General features: G+C 38.5%; 1 protein-coding gene across 1 annotated transcript in view; it reads right to left on the bottom strand.

Annotated features, from left to right (window-relative positions):
* Nucleotides 1-26,580, bottom strand: part of FAR2 (fatty acyl-CoA reductase 2) — a 183,458-nt gene that overhangs the window by 3,756 nt on the left and 153,122 nt on the right. The window contains exons 5-10 of the mRNA XM_061125201.1: nucleotides 18,203-18,380; nucleotides 16,887-16,931; nucleotides 14,602-14,720; nucleotides 13,424-13,491; nucleotides 10,586-10,757; nucleotides 5,013-5,142 (exon numbers count right to left, since the gene is read on the bottom strand). Coding sequence (XP_060981184.1) covers nucleotides 5,013-5,142; nucleotides 10,586-10,757; nucleotides 13,424-13,491; nucleotides 14,602-14,720; nucleotides 16,887-16,931; nucleotides 18,203-18,380 — 712 coding nt within the window. The remainder of the gene's footprint in view (nucleotides 1-5,012; nucleotides 5,143-10,585; nucleotides 10,758-13,423; nucleotides 13,492-14,601; nucleotides 14,721-16,886; nucleotides 16,932-18,202; nucleotides 18,381-26,580) is intronic.

Genomic DNA, 26,580 nt, shown 5'->3' with positions numbered 1-26,580 from the left:
AGTTCAAAAGCATCAATTCTTCAGCACTCAGCTTTCTTTGTAGTCCAACTCTCACAACCACACATGACTACTGAAAAAACCATAGCCTTGACTAGATGGACCTTTGCTGACAAAGTAATGTCTCTGCTTTTTAATATGCTGTCTAGGTGGGTCACAACTTTCCTTCCAAGGAGTAAGCATCTTTTAATTTCATGACTGCAATCACCATGTGCAGTGATTTTGGAGCCCCAAAAAATAAAGTCAGCCACTGTTTCCCCATCTATTTGCCATGAAGTGATGGGACCAGATGCCATGATCTTAGTTTTCTGAATGTTGAGCTTTAAGCCAACTTTTTCACTCTCCTCTTTCACTTTCATCAAGAGGCTCTTTAGTTCTTCTTCACTTTCTGTCATAAGGGTGGTGTCATCTGCATATCTGAGGTTATTGATATTTCTCCTGGCAATCTAGTTTCCAGCTTGTGCTTCATCCAGCCCAGCGTTTCTCATCATGTACTCTGCATAAAGTTAAATAAGCAGGGTGACAGTATAGAGCCTTGACGTACTCGTTTTCCTATTTGGAACCAGTCTGTTGTCCAGTTCTAACTGTTGCTTCCTGACCTGCATACAGGTTTCTCAAGAGGCAGGTCAGGTGGTCTGGTATTCCCATCTTTTGAAGAATTTCCCACAGTTTATTGTGATCCACACAGTCAAAGGCTTTGGCATAGTCAATAAAGCAGAAATAGATGTTTTTCTGGAACTCTCTTGCTATTTTGATGATCCAGTGAATGTTGGCAATTTGATCTCTGGTTCCTCTGACTTTTCTAAAACCAGCTTGAACATCTGGAAGTTCATGGTTCATGTATTGCTGAAGGCTGGCTTGGAGAATTTTGCGCATTACTTTGCTAGCGTGTGCAATGAGAGCAATTGTGTGGTAGTTTGAGCATTCTTTGGCATTGCCTTTCTTTGGGATTGGAATGAAAACTGACCTTTTCCAGTCCTGTGGCCACTCCTGAGTTTTCCAAATTTGCATATTTGGCATATTGAGTGCAGCACTTTCACAGCATCATATTTTAGGATTTTAAATAGCTCAACTGGAGTTCCATCACCTCCACTAGCTTTGTTCATAGTGATGCTTCCTAAGGCCCACTTGACTTCACATTCCAGGATGTCTGGTTCTAGGTGAGTGATCACACCATTGTGATTATCTGGGTCTTGAAGATCTTTTTTGTACAGTTCTTCTGTGTATTCTTGCCACCTGTTCTTAATATCTTCTGCTTCGGTTAGGTCCATTTCATTTCTGTCCTTTATTGAGCCCATCTTTTCATGAAATGTTCCCTTGGTATCTCTAATTTTCTTGAAGAGATCTCTAGTCTTTCTCATTCTGTTGTTTTCCTCTATTTCTTTGCATTGATCGCCGAGGAAGGCTTTCTTATCTCTCTGTGCTATTCTTTGGAACTCTGCATTCAAATGGGTATATCTTTCCTTTTCTCCTTTGCTTTTTGCTTCTCTTCTTTTCACAGCTATTTGTAAGGCCTTCTCAGACAGCCAGTTTCCTTTTCTTTTTCTTGGGGATGGTCTTGATCCTTGTCTCCTGTACAATGTCATGAACCTCTGTCCATAGTTCATCAGGCACTCTATCAGATCTAAACGTTGATCAAGCACGAATATTTGGCTTTTAGGAAGTCTTAGAAATTTTAAGGAACTGGTATTAGTCTGGTGAAACCTAATTTAATTTCAAGTAAAGGAGAATTATTTTTTAAGAGAGAACAATACATTAGGAACCAAGACAAATTACATATGTTTTTCTTTCCATTATTAAATTTTGTTGTCCCCTTGGCCTAGCACCCTCTCCTGAAATATCACTACTTCATTTTCCTGATTAAGGTAAATTTTGAGAAGCAATTCCTAAGGACTAACTAAGCTGAATTTATATTCTATATTTGCTTTAGATATGTTTATCCACTGTCTCTTGGTATGCCACTAGATGGAGCCCTTCAGAACCATTTAGAGTAGAATGCGTAGAACACTAGTGTATTTCCTCCTCTTAAAGAATGCCTTTTCACGTTGCCACCAAAAATCTTAAGAACAAATTTCCTACTCAAATGTAGTGACTTAGTAGGATCTTGTAGGGCTTTCTAGGTGGTGCTAGTGGTAAAGAACCCACCTGCCAATGCAGGAGGAAAGAAGAGACACAGGTTCAATCCTTGGGTTGGGAATATCCCTTGGAGGAGGACACAGCAACTCACTCCAGTATTCTTGCCTGGAGAATCCCATGGACAGAGGAGCCTGGCGGGCTATGGTCCATAGAGTCGCAAAGAGTTGGACACAACTGACGCAATAGCACACACAGTAGGATCTTACAGACTAAACATGAATGTCAGTTTTTTTCATTCTTGCTCTTTAGTTCATATTTTAGTACACATTTTCCCTGGCTTATATTTTATTTCTGCTTTGTTCTTTTACTACATGTATTTACTGCAAGTTACCTCAAATCTTTGTGCAGTAAATTGGAGTATTAACAAGGAAAGCAGACAAGATTAATGAGTTCCAGAGAGCTTCACAGACTTATCAAAAAACTGCTTTCTAAAAGTAATTCTGTATCACTTTGTTTGGATATTTTTACTTTCCACAGTACCACCAAATGCTGCTTATTCATCTATATATGCAGAGAATTTTATTTTTATGCTATTTCATACTTCTAGATTAGATTTCAATGAAGCCCTAGTTTGGAATCCTTATTCTATATGGCAAATGAAACTGAATTCTGAGCCACACCAGAGTTTGGCAATTATGCAAGTATTCAGGACTATTATCATTGCTAAAATATTTTGCAAGCATATGTATATGTGAAATCCACTGCAGCTTTCTTTTCTTTACACAAAATTTTTATTTTAGGTTAAAATATTTGTAAAGTGTCAAAATTGAAACTATAAGCTTATTATCTTTTGCATTATTTAGATGGGTAAATTCCATGAAGAAAGTGCAATAAAGATAAGTCACATGATATTTGAAGCTAATTTTAAAAGTAATTTATAATAGCATGATGGGTTTTTAAAAATAATCTGGTTTGATCCATGTGTTTTAAAAATAGGTGCTTTGAAGAATTTTGTCTATACAAGCTATGTAAACATTTCTGGGATAAAGGTTCTATTTCATGTCCATTTTAGAGTTACTTGAGCTTCCCCTGTAGCTCAGTTGGTAAAGAATCTTCCTACAATGTAGGAGATCCCAGTTTGATTCCTGGGTCAGGAAGATCCACTAGAGAAGGAATAGGCTACCCATTCCAGTATTTTGGGGCCTCCCTTGTGGTTCAGCTGGTAAAATATCTGCCTGCAATGGGGAAGACCTGGGTTCGAACCCTGGGTTGGGAAGATCCCCTGGAGAAGGGAAAGGCTACCCACACCAATATTCTGGGCTGGAGAATTCCATGGACTGTATAGTCCATGGAGACGCAAAGAGTCGGATACAACTGAGTGACTTTCACTTTTCAATTTAGAGGTACTTAGCAATGATTTCAGTTAAAATATTCCTCTAAATCTCAACTGGGCTTTCCTGGTGGCTCAGTGGTAATGAATCCATCTGCCAATGCAGAAGACATGGATTCAATCCCTGGGTTGGGAAGATCCTCTAGAGAAGGAAATGGCAAGCCATTCCAATATTCTTGCCTGGAGAATCCCATGGACAGAGGAGCCTGGCAGGCTATAGTCCATGGGGTCTCAAGGGGTCAGCCATGACTTAGCGACTATACAACAACAAAATCTCAACTAGTACATTTAATATAACAATTATTGTGTCTGACCACAAGCAATCCTTAGGTTTCCTGGTGGGAAGTAATTTTAGGACTTGCATTTGAATCATGTACTATGAGGCTGGTAGATAGGAGCTGGCAGGTGAGGGTCTCTATCTAACATTTACTTCTCAACATGACTTGGTTTCTTCTACATGCTGTCAAGTACAAGATAAATCAAGACATTTATCTTTTTTTTTTTTTTTTTTAAGAAAATTTAGTGGAAAATGTCAGTCAAGAGATTGAAAACTTTAAAGCTTAATTGAAAACCAAGGAAGTGCTCAAGGAACAAACAGAGGAAAAACAAAGCTAGGAACATGTACAAAATACAGTTTTCTATATTTGTGGATTTTAGGACAACCGTTTGTGACTGGTTAGAACCTAATACAGAGAAATAAATTGTACTTAGAAAGTAAAAAGTAAAGTGAAGTCACTCAGTCATGTCTGACTCTTTGCGGCCCCATGGACTGTAGCCTACCAGCCTCCTCCATCCATAGGATTTTCCAGGCAAGAGTACTGGAGTGGGTTGCCATTTCCTTTTCTAGGGGATCTTAACAATCCAGGGATCGAACCCAGGGCTTCCGAGTTGCAGGCAGACACTTTACCATCTGAGCCACCAGGAAGCCCAAGTAGTACTTACACTAAACAAGTAAAGTATAGGCCCGTCTTGAGAAATAAATGTCTGAATGGTCAAAGAGAAATCATTATAGGGAGGAAGAATGACAGTCCTACAGAGAGGGGAATGCTGATGGTAGGAGATCTTAGGTGGGCTAGAATGCAGAGGTGAAAGGTTAGATTTTAAAAGGTAGGAAGAAAGGAGCTGTAGCTTTGGTGATGCAGAATGATTTTGATTTGACAAGAACAGTGGATGAGAGACTTGCTGAGCCATAAAATTATTATTTTTCACTGAAGGCATATGTTTGGGAGGGAAAGACAGAGACACTAAGGATTTGTTGAAAAGATAACAGCCACCAAAGGTGAACAAAGGAGTGAAACAAAGCTTATGAGACCTGACTGCAGAATAGCAGGGAGAAGCTGACCAAAGGCTAAGAAACTAGATCTCTTCCCTAGGTTAAACTGGTGTCCTGCCATTGTGTTGATAGCATTCACTGATTTTCTTAGCCCAAAAGGAAAAATAATTCTGTGTATATAACTAAAATTGCCTTTATTGATCAGCTCTCCAAGTCAGATCGTTCTAAATTTTGCGTGGGGAAGGCTTTCCCACCGATGGTCAGGGCTGTACTCACTCTCTGGTCTTCGGGACTCAGCTCAGACATTAGCATCTCAGTGTTGTGCGTGCTCCACTCCCAGCTCCGGTTGATGAAATACTCCAACATGGAAAGTGTTCTTAAAAGCCGGTTCATGAGCTTCGTCATCCTGAGGCAAAGATCACATGGGGCGAGGATCAGTGCACCACTGCCAGGGGACGTTTAACAGGACTCCTGCGTGCTGTTTCTCATAAACCCTCTGCTCCTCATCAGAACTGGCAACGGGAATGAGTGGAACGGCGCGCCGCTGCCAGAACTGAGGTCATAGGATGAAACACATGCGTGAATCTCCTTCAGCACACATTCTCCTTACAACAAAACTGCTTAGTCTCAATCCTCTTTCTTGAGATATGGATTGTCTCCTGACTGTATGACCATTGTTAATCCCTTGTTCCCTTGGTAACGGTTGCTGGACCTTTGGTTTTCTGATCTTTATCACTGTCGAAAGAAATTCCTTGGACAACAGCCTATATATACTCACAGAAAGATCATTAAAACACCCTTGCTCCACCAGAGGCTTGGGTCCCCATGTCTTTCTCTCTCTCTCCCTCCCTCCAGCAATTCTCTGGAGCGTGGAAACCTGCCGAGCTCACTCTCATGCCCCGGCTTTCCAGACCTCCTCAAGGGGGCGCCCTGTGCCTTCATGAGCGGTGCAAGCCCTGTTCTAGGGTTTTATTGGTTCTTTGCGTAAACCAGGGAATATTAGCTTCTTTCTCTCTCTCACTTTCTTATCGTCGACTCAGGATCACCAGGTTCCTGTCCATTAAAGGACCCCAACACACCACAGATGGTGGCTTTCCTGCTACCACATAGGGGTATATGACAAATTAGGTCTGAAAAATATAAAAGTTATTTCTTCCTATTTTTCCCTCAGTTCCTCATTAAAATTTTTATTCTTTTTTCTCTTCCACATTAACCCTCTTTTGAAAGAAGGGATGTGGCTGAACCTAAAGGAGCTTGTTCTAGAAGGCATTTTAATACCACTAGCTACTTCTCTCTTTCCTACCATCTCTTTCTCAAGAGTTGCAAGTATTTTAAAAGCCAAGCAAGATATCCACCCCCAGTGACATACTCTTCGTTCTTGGAATTCTGAGGTAGACATGAAGAAAACCTATTTCTCTTCTTTAATGCATGTTCTTGGAATTTTTTTTTTAATTGATTGATTTGAGGTCTCAAATCAATGAGAGTTGTATATAACTCTAGGCAGAAGTGGAGACTGTATTAGCATCTGGTGAACCAAAAACAGCTCTTAATGCAGATTTAAGGGGAAAATATTTTATTTGTTAATAATCTACTCAGGCACAGTGCTGATAATGTTTACAAAAATATTGACTCCACTATTAACTGTAACATCCCTGTTAGGTAGGTTTCTTTTTTTATGAACAGGTAAAGTAGGCTTAGAAAAGATTGAGTAGCCATGATAATATCATATGTCAAAGCCAAAATTCCAATCCAGTTTTTATGGACTTCAAAAAGTCTCTGCTTTTGCAAATGGGACCCCCTGGATCTCATTACTTAAAATGGACCATATATTTTAACCCCATGGTGAGGACCTGCTGTTTGAACTTCCCAATTTTGTAACAATTTATATTTTTAAAAAACATGCTTTCTTAATTTATACAGTATGATTACATGAGGTAGTCAGGGTCTATATTGTTTATCTTCATTTTGCAGAAGGATTAATAGGTACAGGGTCACATAGTTAATGCTCAAACCTAGATTTTCTGGCTACAAATCATATCTGGCCTAAAGATCAGTTAATTTTTATCTTAATCAGTTAGGCTAATCTTGGTAACAGTGACTACTATAGTTGACCCCATAATGACTTATGATACTATTTTGGGAATTTGGTCTTATTTCTGGTCAAATCCTCATGTCCATATCCCTAATGACTCATGAGGTACTTCTCTCATTGTATTATAGGAAATTCTTAAGCAAGGCTATAGAATCACTATTCCCTAATTCAAGCATCATAATAGGATTCCATTTGCTATTGTTATCTAACATCTTGGCTATAGACTGAATATTTATATTCCCCCACAATTCACATGTTGAAACCTATTCCTCCTAATGTTGTAGTATTGGAGAAGGAGACTTTGGCAGATGTGGAAAGGCCTTATAAAAGGGACCCCAGAAAGCTCCCTTGGCCCTGCCAGATTGTGAGGACACAGAGAACATGGCTGTCAGAAACCAGGAAGTGGGCCCTCAGCAGATGCTGGATCCACCAGCACCTTGATTTTAGGCTTTCTAGTCTCCAGTTCTATGAGAAATAAATTTCTATTGTTTATAAACCATGTAGTCTATGCTATTCTGTTACAGCAGTCCAAACAAATTGACAATCTTTATTCATTTTACAACTCTGAAGTAATTGGTATGATTTCAATAGTTTTATTTTTAAAAAATAATCATTGTGCAAGTGATTATACAATGTATACAATGGTGTATCATTGTATGTATAGGACTGTATCAGCAAAATAGTATTTTTTTAGAAAGAAAGAATACTTATTATTCTCATGTGGTGAAGATCTTATTAATGCATACAACACAAAAGCTATAAAGGAAAGATGATTCATTTTATCATATAAAATTTTTTTTGTAATAATAGTGATTACTATATTCTATGCACTCTAATGTAAACTCCTGTAAAATAGGTATGATTACAATCTCTTTTTAATAAGTTAGTATTTAGAAAGGTAAAGTAATTTAGGGCTCATGTGGATAAATTGGTGAAGGCCAGGATTTAAGTCTATAAGTCTGACCAAACTCCATGCTCTTAAGACCTGCATTATATGTAGTTTCCCTTGTATTAAAGAAAGCTTCATAATCAGAGCTACAGGATAAGAAACTGACTTCAAGAAAACACATTAATTATATATTTACACATATATACACACACACACCACTTCCGTAATAAGTACAACCCAACAGAAAAATAGAAATATTGTTGTTGATTAGTTGCTACATCATGTCCGACTCTTATGACCCGGTGGGCTGTAGCCTGCTAGGCTTCTCTGTCCATGGGATTTCCCAGGCAAGAATACTGGAGTGGGTTGCCATTCCCTTCCCCAGGAGACTTCCTGACTCAGGGACTGAACCCGCATCTGCTGCATTGGCAGGTGGATTCTTTACCCTGAACCACAAGAGAAGCCCCTAAATAAACACACTGAGAGAGAATTCCTCCTTTAAAAACTATATATTTACACATATATACATATACATAGCTTCCATAAATTAGTAAGTACAATCCAATAGAAAAATAGAAATATTATTAGCCATAAAAAGAATGAAATAATGCTGTTGTAGCAACATGAATGGACACAGAGATTATCATACTAAGTGAAGTAATTAAGACAGAGAAAGACAAATATCATATGATATAACTTATATGTAGAATCTAAAAAGAATGATATGCATGAATCTATTGCAAAACAGAAACAGGATCACATAGAAACCAAACTTATGGTTCCCAAAGGGGAAAGTGGGGGAGGGATAAACTTAGAATCTGTTATTAACAGATACACATTACTATATATGAAATAAGCAATAAGGGCCTGAATATATATATATATATATATGTGCATATATATATATATGAATCACTGCTGTACATCTGAACATTGTAAATAAATTATATTTCAATAAAACCAAAATTAAAAAATAGGTGCTAAATAGAAGCAGGCAACTCATAACAGAGAAAACATGAATGTCCAATAAACAAATGAAAGCCCAGTCCCTCCATCAATCAAGGAAAATGCAAATCAAAGTGACAGAGATGCTATTTCTTGTCATTAGCTTAACAGTTCAAAATATTGATTTTTGCAAAGTATAAATGAGAGTGAGAAAGAAGATTTATACTTTCACTTGCTGTTGTGATAATGTATAAATTGACAGAGGCTTCCTTTAAGGCAACCTGGTAGTAGTTATTATATCCATGTTGAATGTACCGTCCAATTTAGCAAGCCTACCCCTCAGCATCCTCTACAGACCTAAAGGCACATTTTATAAAGATGCATGCGCACTGATACTTGTTGTCCCATTATTTGTAATGGGGGTGAAAAAGACAGTACTAGCAGACTTGGATATTCATGGAATACAAGTGAAAAAGAAAGTATGTACAATTGATTTAAACATACACAGAGACACACCTTACCTCAAAGCAAAACCATACATATGGTTGTAAATGCATAAGTGATTACACAAAAACACACTTGGGGAAGGAAAGAGTCCAGAAGGATTCTAGCACTGTCTGCCATAAAGATTATTCTTAAGATTCTTATCACCAAATGAATAACCATTTCCCATGAATATTACAATTTAATTTCTTACAAACAAAATACATAAAGATTTTTACTGGGCTTGTTCCTCCTGTGTTTTTCTTCTCTACTTACTGAACTTTGCTCTTCATCCAGGTCTCCTTCCAACTCTGATATATTTTAAAGGCTTCAGTGTTTCTGCCAGCAGTGTTTGGTTTCCCTTCTTTTCCCATCTTTATTTAATAAGCCCCTTATACAAATATTTTCCCACAAACATAGTGTCCCCCTTTCCACCTTACTCAAGAAGAAACTGACAGTGAGTTATGAACTCTAAGTAAGATCTCTGAAAATGTGGATAAACTCTACATTGCCTAAGCATCACTCATTTGCTTTACTAAGAATGGAGATAAACACACTGAGAGAGAATTTCTCCTTTAAAAGAGGCTAACATGCTTCTGACGGCAGGAATTGCCTTTGGTAATCTTGATAATGATGACTCCTCAGACACACAAAGCATTATTCAAGTGAGACCAGAGTAGAAAGGGACATGCCCTAAGTCACCCAGCATCGACCCTGACACTCTACTTTGCTCCCTCCACTCTCTTCACTCTTCTCCAGGTGGCAGTAAGTCCAGTTCAGGTTTCTCCAGATCTTTCCTCTGTCTCTTCCTCTGAGACTACTTAATATTCTTCCTCTAACTTCCATTTCCTCATCTGTAAAGCTGGGATGAGAACACCCTCCTTGGGTTGTTGTGAGAATTAAAAAGAGCTCGTCATGCATCACCCCTTGTGTGTATGTGAGGCTGTTAGCATTGTAGTACATTGTAAGATTAACTGTCCTGCTAAATCATTGAGTCACGTCTGACTCTTTGGGATCCTATGGATTGTAGCCCAAGCTCTCCTGCCCACAGGATTCTCCAGGCAAGAATACCGGAGTGGGTTGCCATACCCTCCTCCAAGGGAAATTCTTGACCCAGGGATTGGATCCAACAATTTACAAACTCCCAGATACAGAATCTCAGTTGCTTTTCTTTTTAGGTGAATGATTACCTGCTGAATTCATCAAGCAAGTTCCTTAACATTAAGGTAGGGTTCCCTTGGGGCTCCCACTATGACTGCTTTGACTCCTTCTATAGAGATAAAATCATAACTATATAGAGATATAATTAACTCCCTTAGAGATATAATCATAACCATGACTCAGTTGTCACTTTGATCCGTAGGTGGTGGGAAGGTGAAGGACTGGAATCCTTAACTTTCATGCAGAGACACTCCTAGAGCTATTGTCTCCGTTTCTCACCTGGGCTTCCTTCCTGTGAGACGAAGATAGAAGTCATAGATGATGGCAGGGGCCCGGTGACTGACAGCATTCCAGTAATGGGTTGAGATGTTGTTGGTTGTGAAGTCAGCTTTGGGTCTCCTGAAAGCTCTCTCAAATGGGATTTTTTCAAAGGTTGCCAAGACTTGGAATCCTGGAGGTGGGGGAGTGGGTGGGGGAGATTAAGTGCTAAGTCCAGGAGCATTGCAAGTGCCACCCATTATGGTAGATGGCATTTGCAATGGGTCAAAACAATAAATAGTAAGGATTTGCTGTGTAGAGTCAAGAATAATACTAAGATTTTTACACCAGACAAGTGGTCATCTGCAAATTTAAACAATGTAAATTGGTTAAGAACTGAATCCTTCTCTTGAAACCTTTACACTAAAACAACTTCTTGGGAAAATAGTTTTAGTCAATACTAAAATTTCAATTCAATTTCAAGGTTATCTAGTCTATTCAGAAAGCCCAAGATGGAACCTGGGGGTGTTATTTCTTTGGGTGGATCATTACTTGCAGAACAATCAGGAAAGTTTCTTAACATTTTACTTAAACTTTTATAAAGATTTACGTAAAAGTGAGACTATAAAATTAGGATTCCTTCATATTGGTTCACTTTAAATACCAGTCTTTTACTTCTTTGGTATTTCTACTACTCTGGCAATATGTCAGACTCAATTGTTTTACTCTTGTCTCCAGAGTTTTCTTAAATAATAATCTTAAAAAGTATATCATTACTTACATAAAACCTGGTTTAAAGCTTTTAATGTACATCTGTAAATCAAATACTTCTTTTCAAAAGGCATTCATTTTTTTGAACTCAGTTTTGATTTTATTTATGTAGAATTTTGAAAGTTGCCTAAGTTCACTACTCAGTTATGGTGAACTTATCAATTATTATGATAATATGATTACTCTCCTCTGTAAAAGATACTACCTGGAAATCTGTATGAAAAATATATACCCCATACAGAAAAGATTATCCAGAAACATCTGATTCTGGGTCTTTTCCTCCCAGAGGGATTCATGTTGACTTTAGGAATCCCTAGGGGGGTGATCCTTACGCATTCATACCCATCATCTACTTCTATGTCAGGCTCCCGCTCCCCATGTGAAATGAATAAATCATTTACTGTCTCTGGGCTTTGTGTGTAAAATAAAGTGGGAACACTGTACTATTTTTTTTAAGAATTTAATTTTTATTGTACCATAGTTTAATTTCAAAAATACAAAATTTGTAATGGTTTTGTGAATGAAAGGCTTTCCTCTAAATTTCATCTTTCTTGTTGAGTGTTAAAGTTAGTAAGTGGCAAATAGAAAGCTAGATTTCTAATTTAAAAAAATTAGATATGCAAAAAGCAACAAAGGTCTACTGTATAGCACAGGAAACTATAGTCAATATCTTGTAATAAATATAATGGAAAATAATTTAAAAAATAATATCTGTGTTTATGTATAATTGAATCACCTTGCTGTGTACCGGAAACACTGTAAGTCAGCTATAGTTGAATAATATATATATATATATATAAAGAAAAAAGTTAATAAATGGCTATGTAACATGAAACAAGATGCAATGATTTGATTGTCTGACTTTCACTGATTCAGAAATTTCTGTCAAAGTTTATTTTTAAGAGCAGAACAATACCTATCTATCTGATTCACTTTGCTGTATACATGAAATTAACACAACCTTGTAAATAAGTATACTTCAATTTAAAAGCAAGGAAAAGAGAGAAAAAGCAGAATGAGAGTTTTATACATACCATGATGAAAAGAAGTAAGCACTAGATTATTTTTAAGATCATTTTCAACTGTTACATTGTGTATGTTCATAAAATAGACAGTAGGAATTTTCAGCAAGGAAGAAGATTATTTTGAATCCCAGGTATGGAATTTACATGTAGCATCTTTTGATTTAGAATTTAAGTGTCTTGGTTGCTTCTACTAATGCCTCTTTTTATGAATGATACCTTAATTCTGTTACTGAGATAGAGGAGATTTATTTTTATTTCCAAATATTTCCAGAATTATTTAGCTATATGATCTAAATAACTGGATATGATGGTAATAGATAATTTCATTTTACTTTTACTGAAATAATAACTTTGCAAATAGAATAGCACAGTGGGATGCCCTGAATTGGAAAAAAGATTCTAACAAATTAAGCACATTTAATTTTTTTCAACATCTAGTAGCTAAACAACAATTAGATGATCTAAAAGTTTCAGATATTCATAAGAAAACCAGAAGCAGAGCACAAGATTGGTTAGCTAATTTTCTATCACATGCAGGATTAATTCTAATTCAATCCAACAGGCTACTTTCAAGGTTACACTATGGCTGACTGTCTAAATTAATAAAGAGTATCACTGACTCAATGACACCAATTAGTATCATTGGACTTTTCTAAATCTACTTGGCCATTAATCATGGCACATTCTCAGTGATATGTCCAAGGGGGTGAGGGCTGTGTGCATGAGCACAGTGGCTCAGGAGAAGTATTTTATCCCTGATATTGCTTATAATTACTGACTTTGGCTTGACTTTCTTTTTTAAATCTCTACAGCCAATGGACCCCTTATTGCTCACAATCATGCCGCTGTTTCACTGGTCCCTTTCTTTGAGATACCACAGTGCATTCTAATTAACTCTACACCTTTACAATTTGCAATTATTTTTCTGGCTTTACCTATGTTTTGTCTTTTCCCCCATTAGACTCAAAGCTCCATGACACACATTGTTTTTCCCTGTGGCAAACACTAATTGTGAATGAGCATCCTCTAATGGTTCCTTAGGTACCCCGCTACAGGCACTTACCCATTTTGCCCCAGTTACAGGGATTGAGGTTGCCAGATGTACAGTGGTAGACCAATGTCGACTTAGGTCTGAAAAACAAGAGTTAGGGAAATACAAGAAAATGGAGAATTAATGAAAGAAAGATAAGGGAAAATAACACTTAAACAAGTTTTTTTTTTTTTTTTTCCTTTCAACAATTCCCATGACTAAGGCACTCTTAGGTGGCTCAGATGGTAAAGAATACGCCTCCAATGTGGGAGACCAGGGTTCGATCCCTGGGTTGGGAAGATCCCCTGGAGAAGGGCATGGCAACCCACTCTAGTTTTCTTGCCTGGAGAATCCCCATGGACAGAGAAGCCTGGCGGGCTACAGTCCATGGCATCACAAAGAGTTGGGCACGACTGAGCGACTAAGCACCACCTGACACACGAGGCACTGTCTGCAACACTTTCATCTTTTGTTCTTTCTTTGGGCTAAAAACAAAATGGAAAACTAGGAAAAGTGCAAGTGTGCGTGTGTACATGTGTATGAGGAACAAAAATCCCAATAGGCTGACATATTTATGGAGCAAATGGAGGCAGCATGATGATGACAAAGCAAATTGTATTTCTAACTTCTTGACATCTTTACTGGGCAAAAATATGGGCTATATTTTTTCCTAAATCCAATAAAGCGCTGTTGGATTGAACAACATCTAAATGTCTAACTTCAAATAATTAATAAAAATTTTGTTTACTAACAAAGCTAAATATACAAACAACCTATTATTTTTCTTTGTACTAGAAAATACCTCTCTCACACACACATGGTGATCTGAACTTTTGACTTTTATTAGGAACTGAGAGGTGAAGAAAAATATGCTCTCATTTCATCTACTTTTATCTTCTTTGCCTTAAAAAAGGAAGCTGTATTTTAGGTTGCTGAATAGAAAGAAAGGCTTTTCAATTATTGAGAATTTCATGGTTAAATGATTTGAAGAATTTATTATTTTATGGTCAACCAAGTACTAACTGGTATTTATAAAACAACTTAATGCCTATATTATGACATAATTGGAACTCTGTGAAATATCCAAACAGATACCCTCTCACATTTGGGGTCTTCTTCAGGAAAATTCATATATTTTGAATAGGTGCCCAACATAGCTACCCTCCTCCTCACCAAATCTTTGAAAGCCAGTTTAAGTATCCACTCCACACCTGTGAACTGCCGTGTACCATCCTACAGCCAACGTCAGATTGACCACTGTGTCTGCTGGAATCAAATCCGCCACCGCCATCGGAGTCGCTCTTACGGACCGAAGAAACCCTTTCCCAGCCTGCACAGGAAAAAGGACATAAATTATTGAACCAGGTGCTAAGTGACAGCTGGGGCTAAAGTATATATCAGAGAGAGAGTATCAATGCTGGTAGTAATAATAACTAACACTGATTCACTGCTTGCTAAGTTAATGTGCCAAGACTGACTGCTCTCAGGCCATCCAACCTCCCCAGCCAAGTTCAAATGCCAACATCTCCAAGAACCACCAGTGATCCTCGGGTTCCTCTTCAGAGTGAAATTCCTCAAACTTGTGAGGAGTTTAATGTATTTAGTTAATTGATAAACACCAAGAGTAAAAAAAAAAAAAAAACAAAACCAAGAATAAGATTTAATATCTTAAAAATTAATTCATAAGATATTCTAAGAATTAAGTTTTCCCAAATTTCCCATTAATTTAACTTACCATTTCTTAAATGATGTCATTTTTTTTTTGCTAAAGTCTACTAGTTTACAAGAAGTAATAGGTACTAGAAGTTTTTTGGTCTTGTTTTTTTTTTATTTATTTATTTTAGTTGAGGCTAATTACTTTACAATATTGTAGTGGTTTTTGCCATACATTGATATGAATCAGCCATGGGTTTACACGTATTCCCCATCCTGAACCCCCCTCCCACCTCCCTCCCCATCCCATCCCTCTGGGTCATCCCAGTTAGGCACTAGAAGTTTAAGAAACACCTTTTCAAACTGATAAAATTCCACTACTTAACAAAAACTTTTTATTACTTGTGGAAAAGGCCACCGTTATTTACTTTTTGTTCAGTATCTTTGTTTACCTCACAGATCACTGATGCTATATAGATGCAAGAATTGGGAATTGTTCATGTTAATAAATGCCATGTCAATAAATAAAGGAGCCAATTTATTGACTTTTTGAAGTAATTGATTATTTACACCCTGCAAGTTTCCAACATCAATTTGCAGTTGTCAGCACTTTCTTATATTCCTAATTTCTGTCTTCTTGTAACTGATTAACCTTCCTTTGGACAAGAGTGCCTGCTAAGTCGTCTTAGTCAAGTCTGACTCTTTGCAACCCACCAGGCTCCTCTGTCCATGGGATTCCTCCAGGCAAAATTACTGGAGTGGGTTGCCATGCCTTCCTCCTGTCCTTCGGAATGTGGGAAATCAATTTGGAAAATTTTAGAAAATCTGAATGCATGTGCAGATTCGCTCACAGTGTAATAAAACTCACCCTGGGATCATGTTAAAATAGCTATGTTCTAAGTTACTGAACACTCACTTCCAACTAAGCCTCAAGAGTTGAAGGCAGGTAGGGAACAGAAAGAGAAAGAAATTGGAAAGAAGTTCATTGTCACTGTCTTTGACAAGTAGTCATAATTCACTGTCTTTCATGTGCATTATAGTTCATGTTGGATCTAGTTCTGTGAAGAATAGAGGCACAGTCTGAAACATGAGATCCCTAACAAAATTTAAACTCGTTTAAAGAGGTGAAGTCCATTTCAATGTCCAAATGAGGAGTTGTAGTTCTCAGCCTAAAATGCTTTAGTGTGAACCAGAAAGCTCAGCAGCTCACAGGATCAGTCTCCACTGAGGGGAGATGCACACAAAGGGCTGCTGACCCAGAGGAATGAGGAATGGTTGATGTTTCTCCTTGTCTATGAGAGAATTAGTGTTGAAAAGTGTTTCCTATAGTCATCAATTTTTATATTTGAAAAACTTGCTCCAATTGGTAGTCCTTGTTCTTAGATATATTGAGAAATAGATGTTGATGTATTTATGCATTTATATACTTTCTATCCAAATGCATATAAATTTAATAATCTTTGGGGATATGAGTTTTATCACATCCCTAATTCTAGCTATGGTTAAAGAGCAAAAAGAAGGAAATACTCCCATCTTGTGTTAACTAAGGGGACATACAAGCATGGTATTAGAGGCTCAAAATTCTATCCAAAAATAAAACTCCTAAGTGGCAATTGATGATATCACAGTACTTCTATTTTCCTGATAATGATATTGACAGATAATTAAAGTAACTTCATTCTGCCTCTATTTTTCAAACAGCAAAACTGAAATAATTTGCATCAATTGTAGTGAGTAAAGGAACGCTTATGGTTTTGCATCAGTAAAGCTAAGCCAATACTAGCATTTTGTTACTGTCCCTCCACTACATTTGAAGTAATTATTTCCACACCGTTATACATACCGCAATAATGAGCCCACTAGGTCCATTTATGTTATCAACCCAACCCTGAAAAGAGAAAAGGGAAAAGATCTCTAGTTGGTTCCACATGTCAGAAAATCACAGTACTTTTGGAATATCTGCAGTCTAGTCTTAAACTTCAAACAAGAACACAGACTCCAGCTGATAAATTATCTAGTCCACTATTTCCAAAATTACAAACAGAGATCAATGAGAAAGCACTGGATATTTTCTGCACTTGGTTTGTGGAAGAATTAAAATTCTGCTGGCATTTATTTCATAGCAGGAATCAAGAATAGTTGCAAGCTGTCTATGACATCTTAGGAGTTAAATTGGATCTCATCTTAATATCATAATCTGCTAATCAATTCATTTTTCTCACCTGGGCCTGATTTTAACTTCTCAGGGGAACATTTCAAACATAGTTTGCAGAAAATTGGCTCTTACTTGACAGTTGTAAGAGTCATAGCATCTTTCATTCATTCTGTCTCAAGATCAACTTGTATTAGCTCGCTGTAGATGGTAGAGAAAATATTATCTTTAGGAGCAGTTAGAGAAAAATGTCTTTATGAGATTGTCTCCTAAGCCCAAAGCAAGTCAGTTGACCTCATTATGTCTGTTTATCTTTGAAAGTCAAAATGTATAAGATGGGAGAGGAGAGAGAACTTGAAGGGATTATTAGTTGAGCCTTTTACTAGGGACCAGGCACTGCAGTAGACATACCACTACACTGCCTCCTCTCATCAACCCTCCACAATGGGTGTGGTTAGCCCAGTTTTACATATGAGACAACTCATATGTAAAAGGCTGCATGTCAATAAGTAATGGAGCTTGGATTTATCTGGTGCAAAAGCTTTACAGAATTGCTTCAAAAAAGATGCTATAATTCAAAGTACTCTCAAAAAGATATAGACGTATACACAAATAAAAATCATTATTCCTAAACTGAGGACTTTCTCTGAACTTTGCAATTCCTATTTACCCTGGCAATTTGTTAACATTATCAATTTGGCCAGCAGGAATATTCTGGTATATTTAAACTATTGTGGAGAAGTCAAGAAATAAAGCTATTTCCCATGGGAATTTTGAGACTCTAGTTAATGAGAAACTAACTGAAGACTCCACCCAACTCTAGGACAGTCAGTGTAACATCAGAGGAGCCCGGTGGTGAGTAGATCCTGAACCAAACGTGCACTTTGGTCCTCACATTTGCTGTACTCAGCTATATATACTGGAAAAAAAAAAGACATCAGAGAGTAATTGGACAGGAGGGATGCTGGTTCAGAAGCAAAGCGTGGAATCCAGGCAAGTGGGCTTACTGGGAAGGGCTCCTGCCAGGTTGCTCCCATGATGGAGGGCCGTACGATGGCAATGTTGAGGTCGCCACCTTCCTGCTGCACCACCACCTCTCCCAAGGCCTTGGTATAGGTGTACGTGTTAGGCTGATCTCCGATCAGTTTGGGTGTGATCTCATCAATGATAGCATCGTCTAACCACCTGAAGGTAGTCAGAGTGCAAAAGAACGTTGTCAGCATGTGTTAGACAACATACCAAAGAGAAACTGAGACACCAACAAACAGAACTTCCCCGTTCTAACTTGAGTTCTGAAATTGGGAACTGTGAAAGGATACCAAGGCTTGAGTGTGAACCTATCCAAATGATGCAAGATGGATGAGATCTTTGCTCCCCACTGCTTAGCCCAACATTACTAGTTGAATCCTACGGCCTTCTGTCTCAATAGATTTATCCAATTGTTATGCAGTCTGCTACTTGATTGTGTGTGTGTGTGTGTGTGTGTGTGTGTGTGCATGTGTGCACATGCTAAGTCACTTCAGCCATGTTCAACTCTTTGCGACCCCATGGACTGCAGCACACTAGGCTCCTCGGTCCATGGGATTCTCCAGATAAGAATACTGGACTGGGTTGCCATGCCCTCCTCCAGGGGATCTTCCCGACCCAGGGATGGAACCTGTGTCTCCTGTCTCCTGCATTGACAGGTGGGTTCTTTACCACTAGCGTCACCTGGGAAGCTCCCTGCTACTTGATTAGATAGAGCTAATCTCTATTTTCAATTATAGCCTCTCAGAGGGAATGTACCTATCAAGGTACATTCAATGAATGCATTGTGAGTGCCAGTTGGGTGTCCAACAGTGGGCTGGCTGCCCTGGTCATGGACTTGAGAGGCTGTCATCCGAGGTGTCAGTGGCAGCCCCTCTCATTCATTATTGTCCACTTAGAACCTTGGCACTAATCTTGAAAGCTTCAGCTTTGATTTTTGTTTTAAATTCTACTTAACACCTTAACAAAGAAAGGCAACTACATTTATCAGAATTTACAATCTGTTTTAGCAAATCCAGGCACTGTATTTTGAAGATCTGTTTAGAGTCTATGCTAATAACTTGGTAATCATTTCCAGAGATTTCCAATGAGTTCTAAAGTGCTCTAATAACTATTAATAGTCTGTCAAGTGGGGTGAGAATAGCACAATGAAGCAACTTTAATATAATGACTATTGAATACTTCTACCTTCAAGAAGATCTGTATCATGAATAACTGAGTTACCATGGCAACAATCTAATTTTTTTTAAAAAAGATGTTAAAACCATTTTGATAATCCCAGAGTCTACCTGCTTTTCTCTAAGAGAGCAATGAAATTATTATTGATTAAATATTGAATGTTTCTCTTAGCTGGTAGATCTATTTGGTAAATCTTTGGATATAATAGTTTTTAAAAATTAGGTGACATGTCAGTGTGACTTTATAATTAATGTGTTTGGTACATTTATTCCCATTTTATTGGACCCAACACAATCATACTATTTTGATTGCAGAAAAATCTTATTAGAGGTTCTCGTTTTCCTCTCACAACAAATTACTGAGTATTTAAGAAGTGCTTAACACCAAGACATTCAGAAATACAACTCTCAATTTCCATATTGGAGAGGAATGTTAATACTGTCTGTTATGGTCTAATTTTCCTTGCTTTGTGGCTATTAGTGCTGAATATCTTCTAGCTATCAAATGCCTTCTGGTTTGTACTGAAAAGAGAAAGGTTGAGAAGGTCTGAGCATTAAAAACAACTCCAAATACTTAGAAAAACAGAAGTTATTTCAATCATGTGGTCACTGAGTGTTGGGAGAGAGTGAGGGATAATCTAGGCACCTCTCTGTCTTTCTAATAATGTTACCTTTACCTCATCTTATTTGTGGGTCAGCAGTGGATTAACTGACCTAAGACCATTTTTCTTTTCACTTACAAAAGCATACAGGTTACAAAAACTAGGTCTGAAGAAATACAGCCCAGTTTTAACAAAGCTGTGAAGAAAACAAGTTTAAGAAAGCATCAGAAGCCAGCAATACCCTCGGATTGTATGTCCCGTGGCTGGTACCATGTGTTGCCACTGCTGTTGGTGGGCATGAAGAAAGTAACACCTGGAGGCCTCTCCAAGTTCGGTGAGTTAGCTCATCTTAGAAAATACTGGTTTCTAGGTTTCTAAGAACACAAAGCAAAAGAAGTTGCAGTGCTCTGTAGATGGTCTGCCTTTACTATTTGTAGCTCCGCCACATTCTACTGTATCATTTTCTCATTTCCTCCTCTGGCACTTGTGAAAAATAGCAATAATTGCATGTGTTCTAAATTTTCAGGTTATGAGGACAAACAGGAACATTCACAACTACACTTATAACTATTTGATTAAACAAAATGAGCTAACACATCCAACACCTATTTAGTAAAACTGCCAAGAAGCATGTATATAGAAAGCTCACAGTTGGTTTTAAAATATCTTTTCTAATACAGCCAAACAGATCATATCTCATCCTGCCATTTCTTGGATTCAAAGCGATTAATGTAACATTCATTGGTTAAGTGATGCCCTTTTTAGGACCTAAAATTGGTTCCTGTTCTCCTGTATCAAAATTTGATTTGGAGCTGTTGCTTGTCTTTAAACTAGTAAATAAATTAGCATGAAAAAAGGACACCATATAAACCAAAGCACATTTCTGAAACTAAGTCAAAGCACTTCAGGATACTCAAGGAGATGTCTCAACTCATGGGCTCCAAATTCTAAACTTCTACTTAAATCGCTGTAAAAGAAGCAAAAAGTCACACACACACACACACACACACACACACACACACTCCCCAAAGACGATTTCCTCTAAATATTACTATCTTTTTTTCCTCAATTTTCTTATGCAGCAAACAGGGCCAGCCTAGTAGTGTATCAGGAAAAGCTTTCTGGAGAGTAAGTACTGGACATCCTGCCTCAAGGTAACCTTTGCTGTCTTTTCTCTGACCTGGAATATGTTTGTCCCTTGATTACAATTATCATGCTATATGTTCTTGCTTGGGCTTCCCAGGGTAGAGTCCACCTGCCAAAGCAAGAAACGAAGATTCAATTCCTGGGTGGGGAAGGTTCCCTGGAGAAGAAAATGGCAACCCACTCCAGTATTCTTGCCTCGAAAATTCCATGCACAGAGGAAACTGTACATTCCATGGGGTCACAAAGAGTTGGACATGACTGAGCAACTGAACACAAAAGTTCTTGCTCATGTCTGTTTCCCCACTTTACAATGAGTCTAGGAGTGCAAGGATTATATTTTTTTAATCTCCATGTCCAGTCACCTTACTCTCTCCAGGAACCAGCTAAATGTGTGCTCTTTCATAGGACAGTCATGATTGGCCAGTTCTGTCCAAAGTTTGGGAAGCTGAGAGGGACAATGGTAGGGGGACTGGGTGAACTCAGAAGGAGGTGTGGTTGTGGGGAGACTGTGGGAAAGTTAGAGAGGGGGTGTCTTTGAGGAAATGAAGAAAAACTGGAAGTTAAGGTATCCGGTGGCAGTGGTGAAAAGTGCTGGGAAGCTGAAAGGCTAAAGGTTGGCCGACTTCAACTGGGCGGTGACTTCAGAGTAAATTTAACTGACTTCAAAGTAAATTTGAACCTTTTCTTGGAGAGAAGGGTATATCTGAGCATAATGCTTGTGATGACTTGGCCTCTGTATTACCCTATAGACTTTTATTGAGCACATATTCTGGTTCCAGTGACCTGACACCATGGAAATTATTCAGCTTATTTAAGAACAATTTAACCCTGCTCTGATTCATGTTGAAGTCTGGTGCTATTAAAAGTACACAAAATTTCCAGTTTTTTTTTTTTTTTTTGTCAGCTGCTTAGATGCCATCCTAATGCTATACAATCCTGACAATAAAAGCACAAATGCTAAAATTAGCTTTTTCCTTTCCCCTAGAATAGATAAACAGGGGTTTCCCATGTGGCTCAGTGGTAAAGAATATGGCTGCAAATGCAGGAGATGTGGATTTGATCCCTGGGTTGGGAAGATACCCTAGAGGAGGTAATGGCAACCCACTCCTGTATTCCTGCCTGGGAAATCCCATGGACAGAGGAGCCTGGCGGGCTGCAGTCCACGGGGTCACAAAGAGTTAGACAGGGCTTAGCAACCGAATGAAAACAAACAAAAAAAAGGTGTATGCAAGCCCATAGGCAAAGCAGTAGCCATGCCCTATTGGTTTTTCTTTCCACAAACACATAGCGGTTTACTACATGTATTGCCATTCAGAAAGCTCTAGTCCCCTTCACCATTCCATTTCAGGTAATGGATCTCCATGCCTCTGGAGACTCCCCATGCTAATGTATCCCCTTTGGCTCCATAACCATCATGTTCCTAAAGCTCACTTTCATCAAAGTCTTTTTTTGATTAAAACAAAATGAAACAAATGGCCAAAATCATGCACGCGCGCACACACACACACACACACACACACACACACACACAGAGTCCTCCCTCAACAGATCTGTCTGTAGAATTAAACATAACCCTCTACATGGTACTCAAAATGCCCACAGTGTGGCTCCATTCTATTTTTCCAGCTTAACCTCTAACAGCTTGCCTACACATAACCTATGTGATGCCAAAATGGACTTGCAGCTCTGTTCCAGGCAAGCCCTAGGTTTTCCTCCTTCACTAGCTCTGCCCAGTGTGTGCCCTATCTGACCTGCCCCCACTGTACATATTCTTCCAGTTCTATCTCCCACATCTGTCTTTAGAGTCCTTTAGCACCAGCAAGCCTACTACATCCCATTTCCTCCACCACACCTCTGAGGTAATTCTGCTATGTTCTATTTGCATTTGACTGTGGGCTCCTTGAAAGTACAGTCCCTATCTTAAGAAAGCACCATTTAATCACATGGCCAAGTATGTGCATATACTAGAAAGACCATAATCACGTGGCCATGGAAAACCTTTGTGTCTCTGCAACTTACTAGCTGAGAGACTTGTGAAGAGTTACTTGACCTTTCTGAGCCTGTGTTCCTTTGTTAGTACATTAGCCATAATAGTATCAACCCTACAATATTATGTTAAGGAATTAAATGTCTGTGAAAGTGTCTTTGTTCCAAGTAATTGCTCAATGATGATTCATAGAATCCTTCCCTTCTTACTGCATATTTACTAGATTGGTTTAAGCATGCTAAATAAAGCACTAAGTAATTATGGATCCATTTTTCTGGTTCCTAACTCTAGTTATTTCAGGTTTTATACAGATGTAAAAGCTTTTTTCTTCTACACAGTCCCACTAAGAGGATTAACCTTGGCCTAAAAAGTATGGGAAGCATAAGCCCCAAACTTCTGTCCTTGTTGGTCAGCTATGAGCATTTTAAAAAATAAACATTCCACTTAAGCTGTTATTCTGGAAGACTGGAGTTTATTGGTCATCCCTGATCCATTTACACACATGAGTTTCTAAATGTAAATATTACCAACTATGTAGAGGCTGGAAATATAAAGGCAGAAATTATAAGAATGGTGACATCATTACATCATAAAACGTCTGTGTTGGAATGAGGGGCAGAAAACAAGTGCACAAATAATCAGTTGCTGAACACGAAATGCCAATTAAAAGCATCAAGTCCTAATTTATTATGAAAATATGTGTATACTAAAGTTTCCATAATAAGATAATCAAAATTTATATTTTGGGAATGGTTAGGGACAAAGGTAATTCTGGATTTTCAGAGATGGGCTGAAGGAAGGGAGGGGCTGGGCTGTGAGATGGACAGAACATGTGGTGGGCTGAGGACAGAAGTATAGGGCAGGAATGAGAAGTGTCAGGTTTGGTTCACAGTTCCATTCCCTTTGTTAACAATGCCAAGCAGGATCTCTTCAGCCTGCACAATTGGGGAAGTTCCTGGCAAAAAAGTGCAAACCCTCTTTTATTTCCCAGAACTGTAATTCCCATTAAATTGCTTCTCTGGAAAAACAAAGGTTCATTTTACTGTTTTATGGGTGATTGTCTTTTCTTTCAGCTTTACTAAGGTATGATGAACAAAATTTTAAGACAGCGCATCTTGTGATGATTTGGTACACATATACTTCCCCGGTGGCTTGGTGATATAGAATCCACCTGCAATACAGGAGCTGCAGGAGATGAGGGTTCAATCCCTGGGTGGCAAAGATCCCCTGGAGCAGGAAATGGCAACCCACTCCAGTACTGCTGCTGCTGCTAAGTCGCTTCAGTCGTGTCCGACTCTGTGCGACCTCATAGGCTGCAGCCCCCCAGGCTCCGCCGTCCCTGGGATTCTCCAGGCAAGAACACTGGAATGGGTTGCCATTTCCTTCTCCAATGCATGAAAGTGAAAAGTCAAAGTGAAGTTGCTCAGTCGTGTCTGACTCTTCGCGACCCCATGGATTGCAGCCTACCAGGCTCTTCCGTCCATGGGATTTTCCAGGCAAGAGTACTGGAGTGGGGTGCCATTGCCTTCTCTGACCATTCTTGCCTGGAAAATTCCATGGGCAGAGGAGCCTGTACAGTCCACGGGGTCACAAAGAATTGAACACGACTGAAGCAACATAGCATTCATACATACATTGTAAAAGGATTCCCCCTCTCCCCCATCTAAAATTAATGCATTCATTACTCTTTTATCAGAGATTTTATTTGATCACAAAGCTTCAACATTTTCTTGCTGTTTAACTCTTGGTTCCTTTTTTGTAAAAAATGAGGACTACTGCAGTACTAAGAACAATGACAGTGGCTAGACCCCATAGGGTTACTGTTAATAAGAATTTCCAAGGGCAATTTTGTTTTAACCATGGGCCAATTACAAAATAAAGAAGAAATCAGAGAAAAATATTTTCTTAGAACAGAGCAACTAAACCTGGATTTAGGTGCAGTAGTATTTATTCAGGATAATTTTAATGCTGTCATTTTAAAACTTCAGAAAATTCTATCTGACATAGGAATTGTTGAAACAGTCATGAACAATGGTCTAGTTGGCCAGGGGCTGCTGGGATTTATTCAAAGCATTATTCCAAACTTAACACATAGGTTTTATTCCAAGTTCAAGAAGAAAAAAAGAGCAATCCAAAACACAGATAAGATGAGGGCATATATGTATTTTATATGTAAGACTTCACACTCTCAAATACCAGCTTGCTATGGAATTCTGTCTATTCCTCCTTTGTCTAAACAAACAAGCAACAACACATCTTAGCCAGAGTGGTATGAACAATGATCATCCAGTTCCATCAAAAACTTTTCATTCATTTAGGGAATATTTGAGTCCCTATTATGTGCTGGCATTGAAGAACAAGAAGGAACAAGAGACAGTCTCCTCCTTTGAGAATCTCATTGGCCACTGGAGATATAGACAAATAATCAGACATTTAGAATGATCTGTGCTAAATGTCATGATGAGGATGAGCACAGGGCACTCTGGGAGCATGGGAATGGCCACCTGAGTCCATGTGCTCCCAGAGGAAAGCTTTGATGTCTGGATAAGAACTTACCAGAGGAAGCAGAGGTAGAAGTAGCCTCTAGAGACAGAACAACCTAAGCCAAGGCAGAGACGCATGAGAGAGAGAAAGAGTGAGTACTTTGTGTGACTGTGGCACAAATGTAAGGCTGAGAGGGATGGTGCTGGACAGGTGGTTCTGAGTATAAAAATTTAAATAAATTGTGGTAACGATGTTCTCTTTGTTTTAAAAAAAGGGCAATTTAGTTCCTTAACTGCATTGAAATGTATTTTGTCGAGACAAAATATAATTTTTCTCCCAGTTCTGTTTGGCTACATATATGTATGTTTTAAAATAATTGTTCTCCTTGGAGATCAGTACATGACAGACAGATATAAATTTTGTACTAATGTCCATTACAGTTTGATCATCAATCATGTAGCAGATACCTGCCTTTACCAGTTTACATATGCTGGGAAGTGGAGAATGCCTGTTGACAAATCAACTCTTCCTCTGGGAGGTGAGTTTATTCTTTGAAATGGGGTGTGGGAGGGTTTGAGCATCTGGACACAGTTTGGGAGGGAGAAAGTGGTATGAAATCTTTGGGTGAACTGAATCTCCATTTCCTACCTTTTTCTCTGGTGGCCTCTCAGAAGAATCAAAGGACGGGGGGAAGTCTGCTCCTTTCCTGGGCTTCTGTGTATGTGTGCTCATTTTCTCAGTTGTGTCTGACTCTTTTGCAATCCTATGGACAGTAAGTAGCCTGCCAGGCTCCTCTGTTCATGGAATTTTCCAGGCAAGAATACTGGAGTGGGCTGCCATTTCCTATTTCATGGGCTTATCACATCCATATACACCACATTTACCAAAAGACAAAGCTGTAAGAGGATGGCTAAACAGCATACAAATCATTTCCATCCTGAAAACACGCCAAGGCTTTAGAC

The sequence above is a fragment of the Dama dama genome, chromosome 22 (assembly GCF_033118175.1).
Source record: "Dama dama isolate Ldn47 chromosome 22, ASM3311817v1, whole genome shotgun sequence".
NCBI classification, from domain to species: domain Eukaryota; kingdom Metazoa; phylum Chordata; class Mammalia; order Artiodactyla; family Cervidae; genus Dama; species Dama dama.
This window is presented reverse-complemented; position numbering and strand designations above follow the sequence as displayed.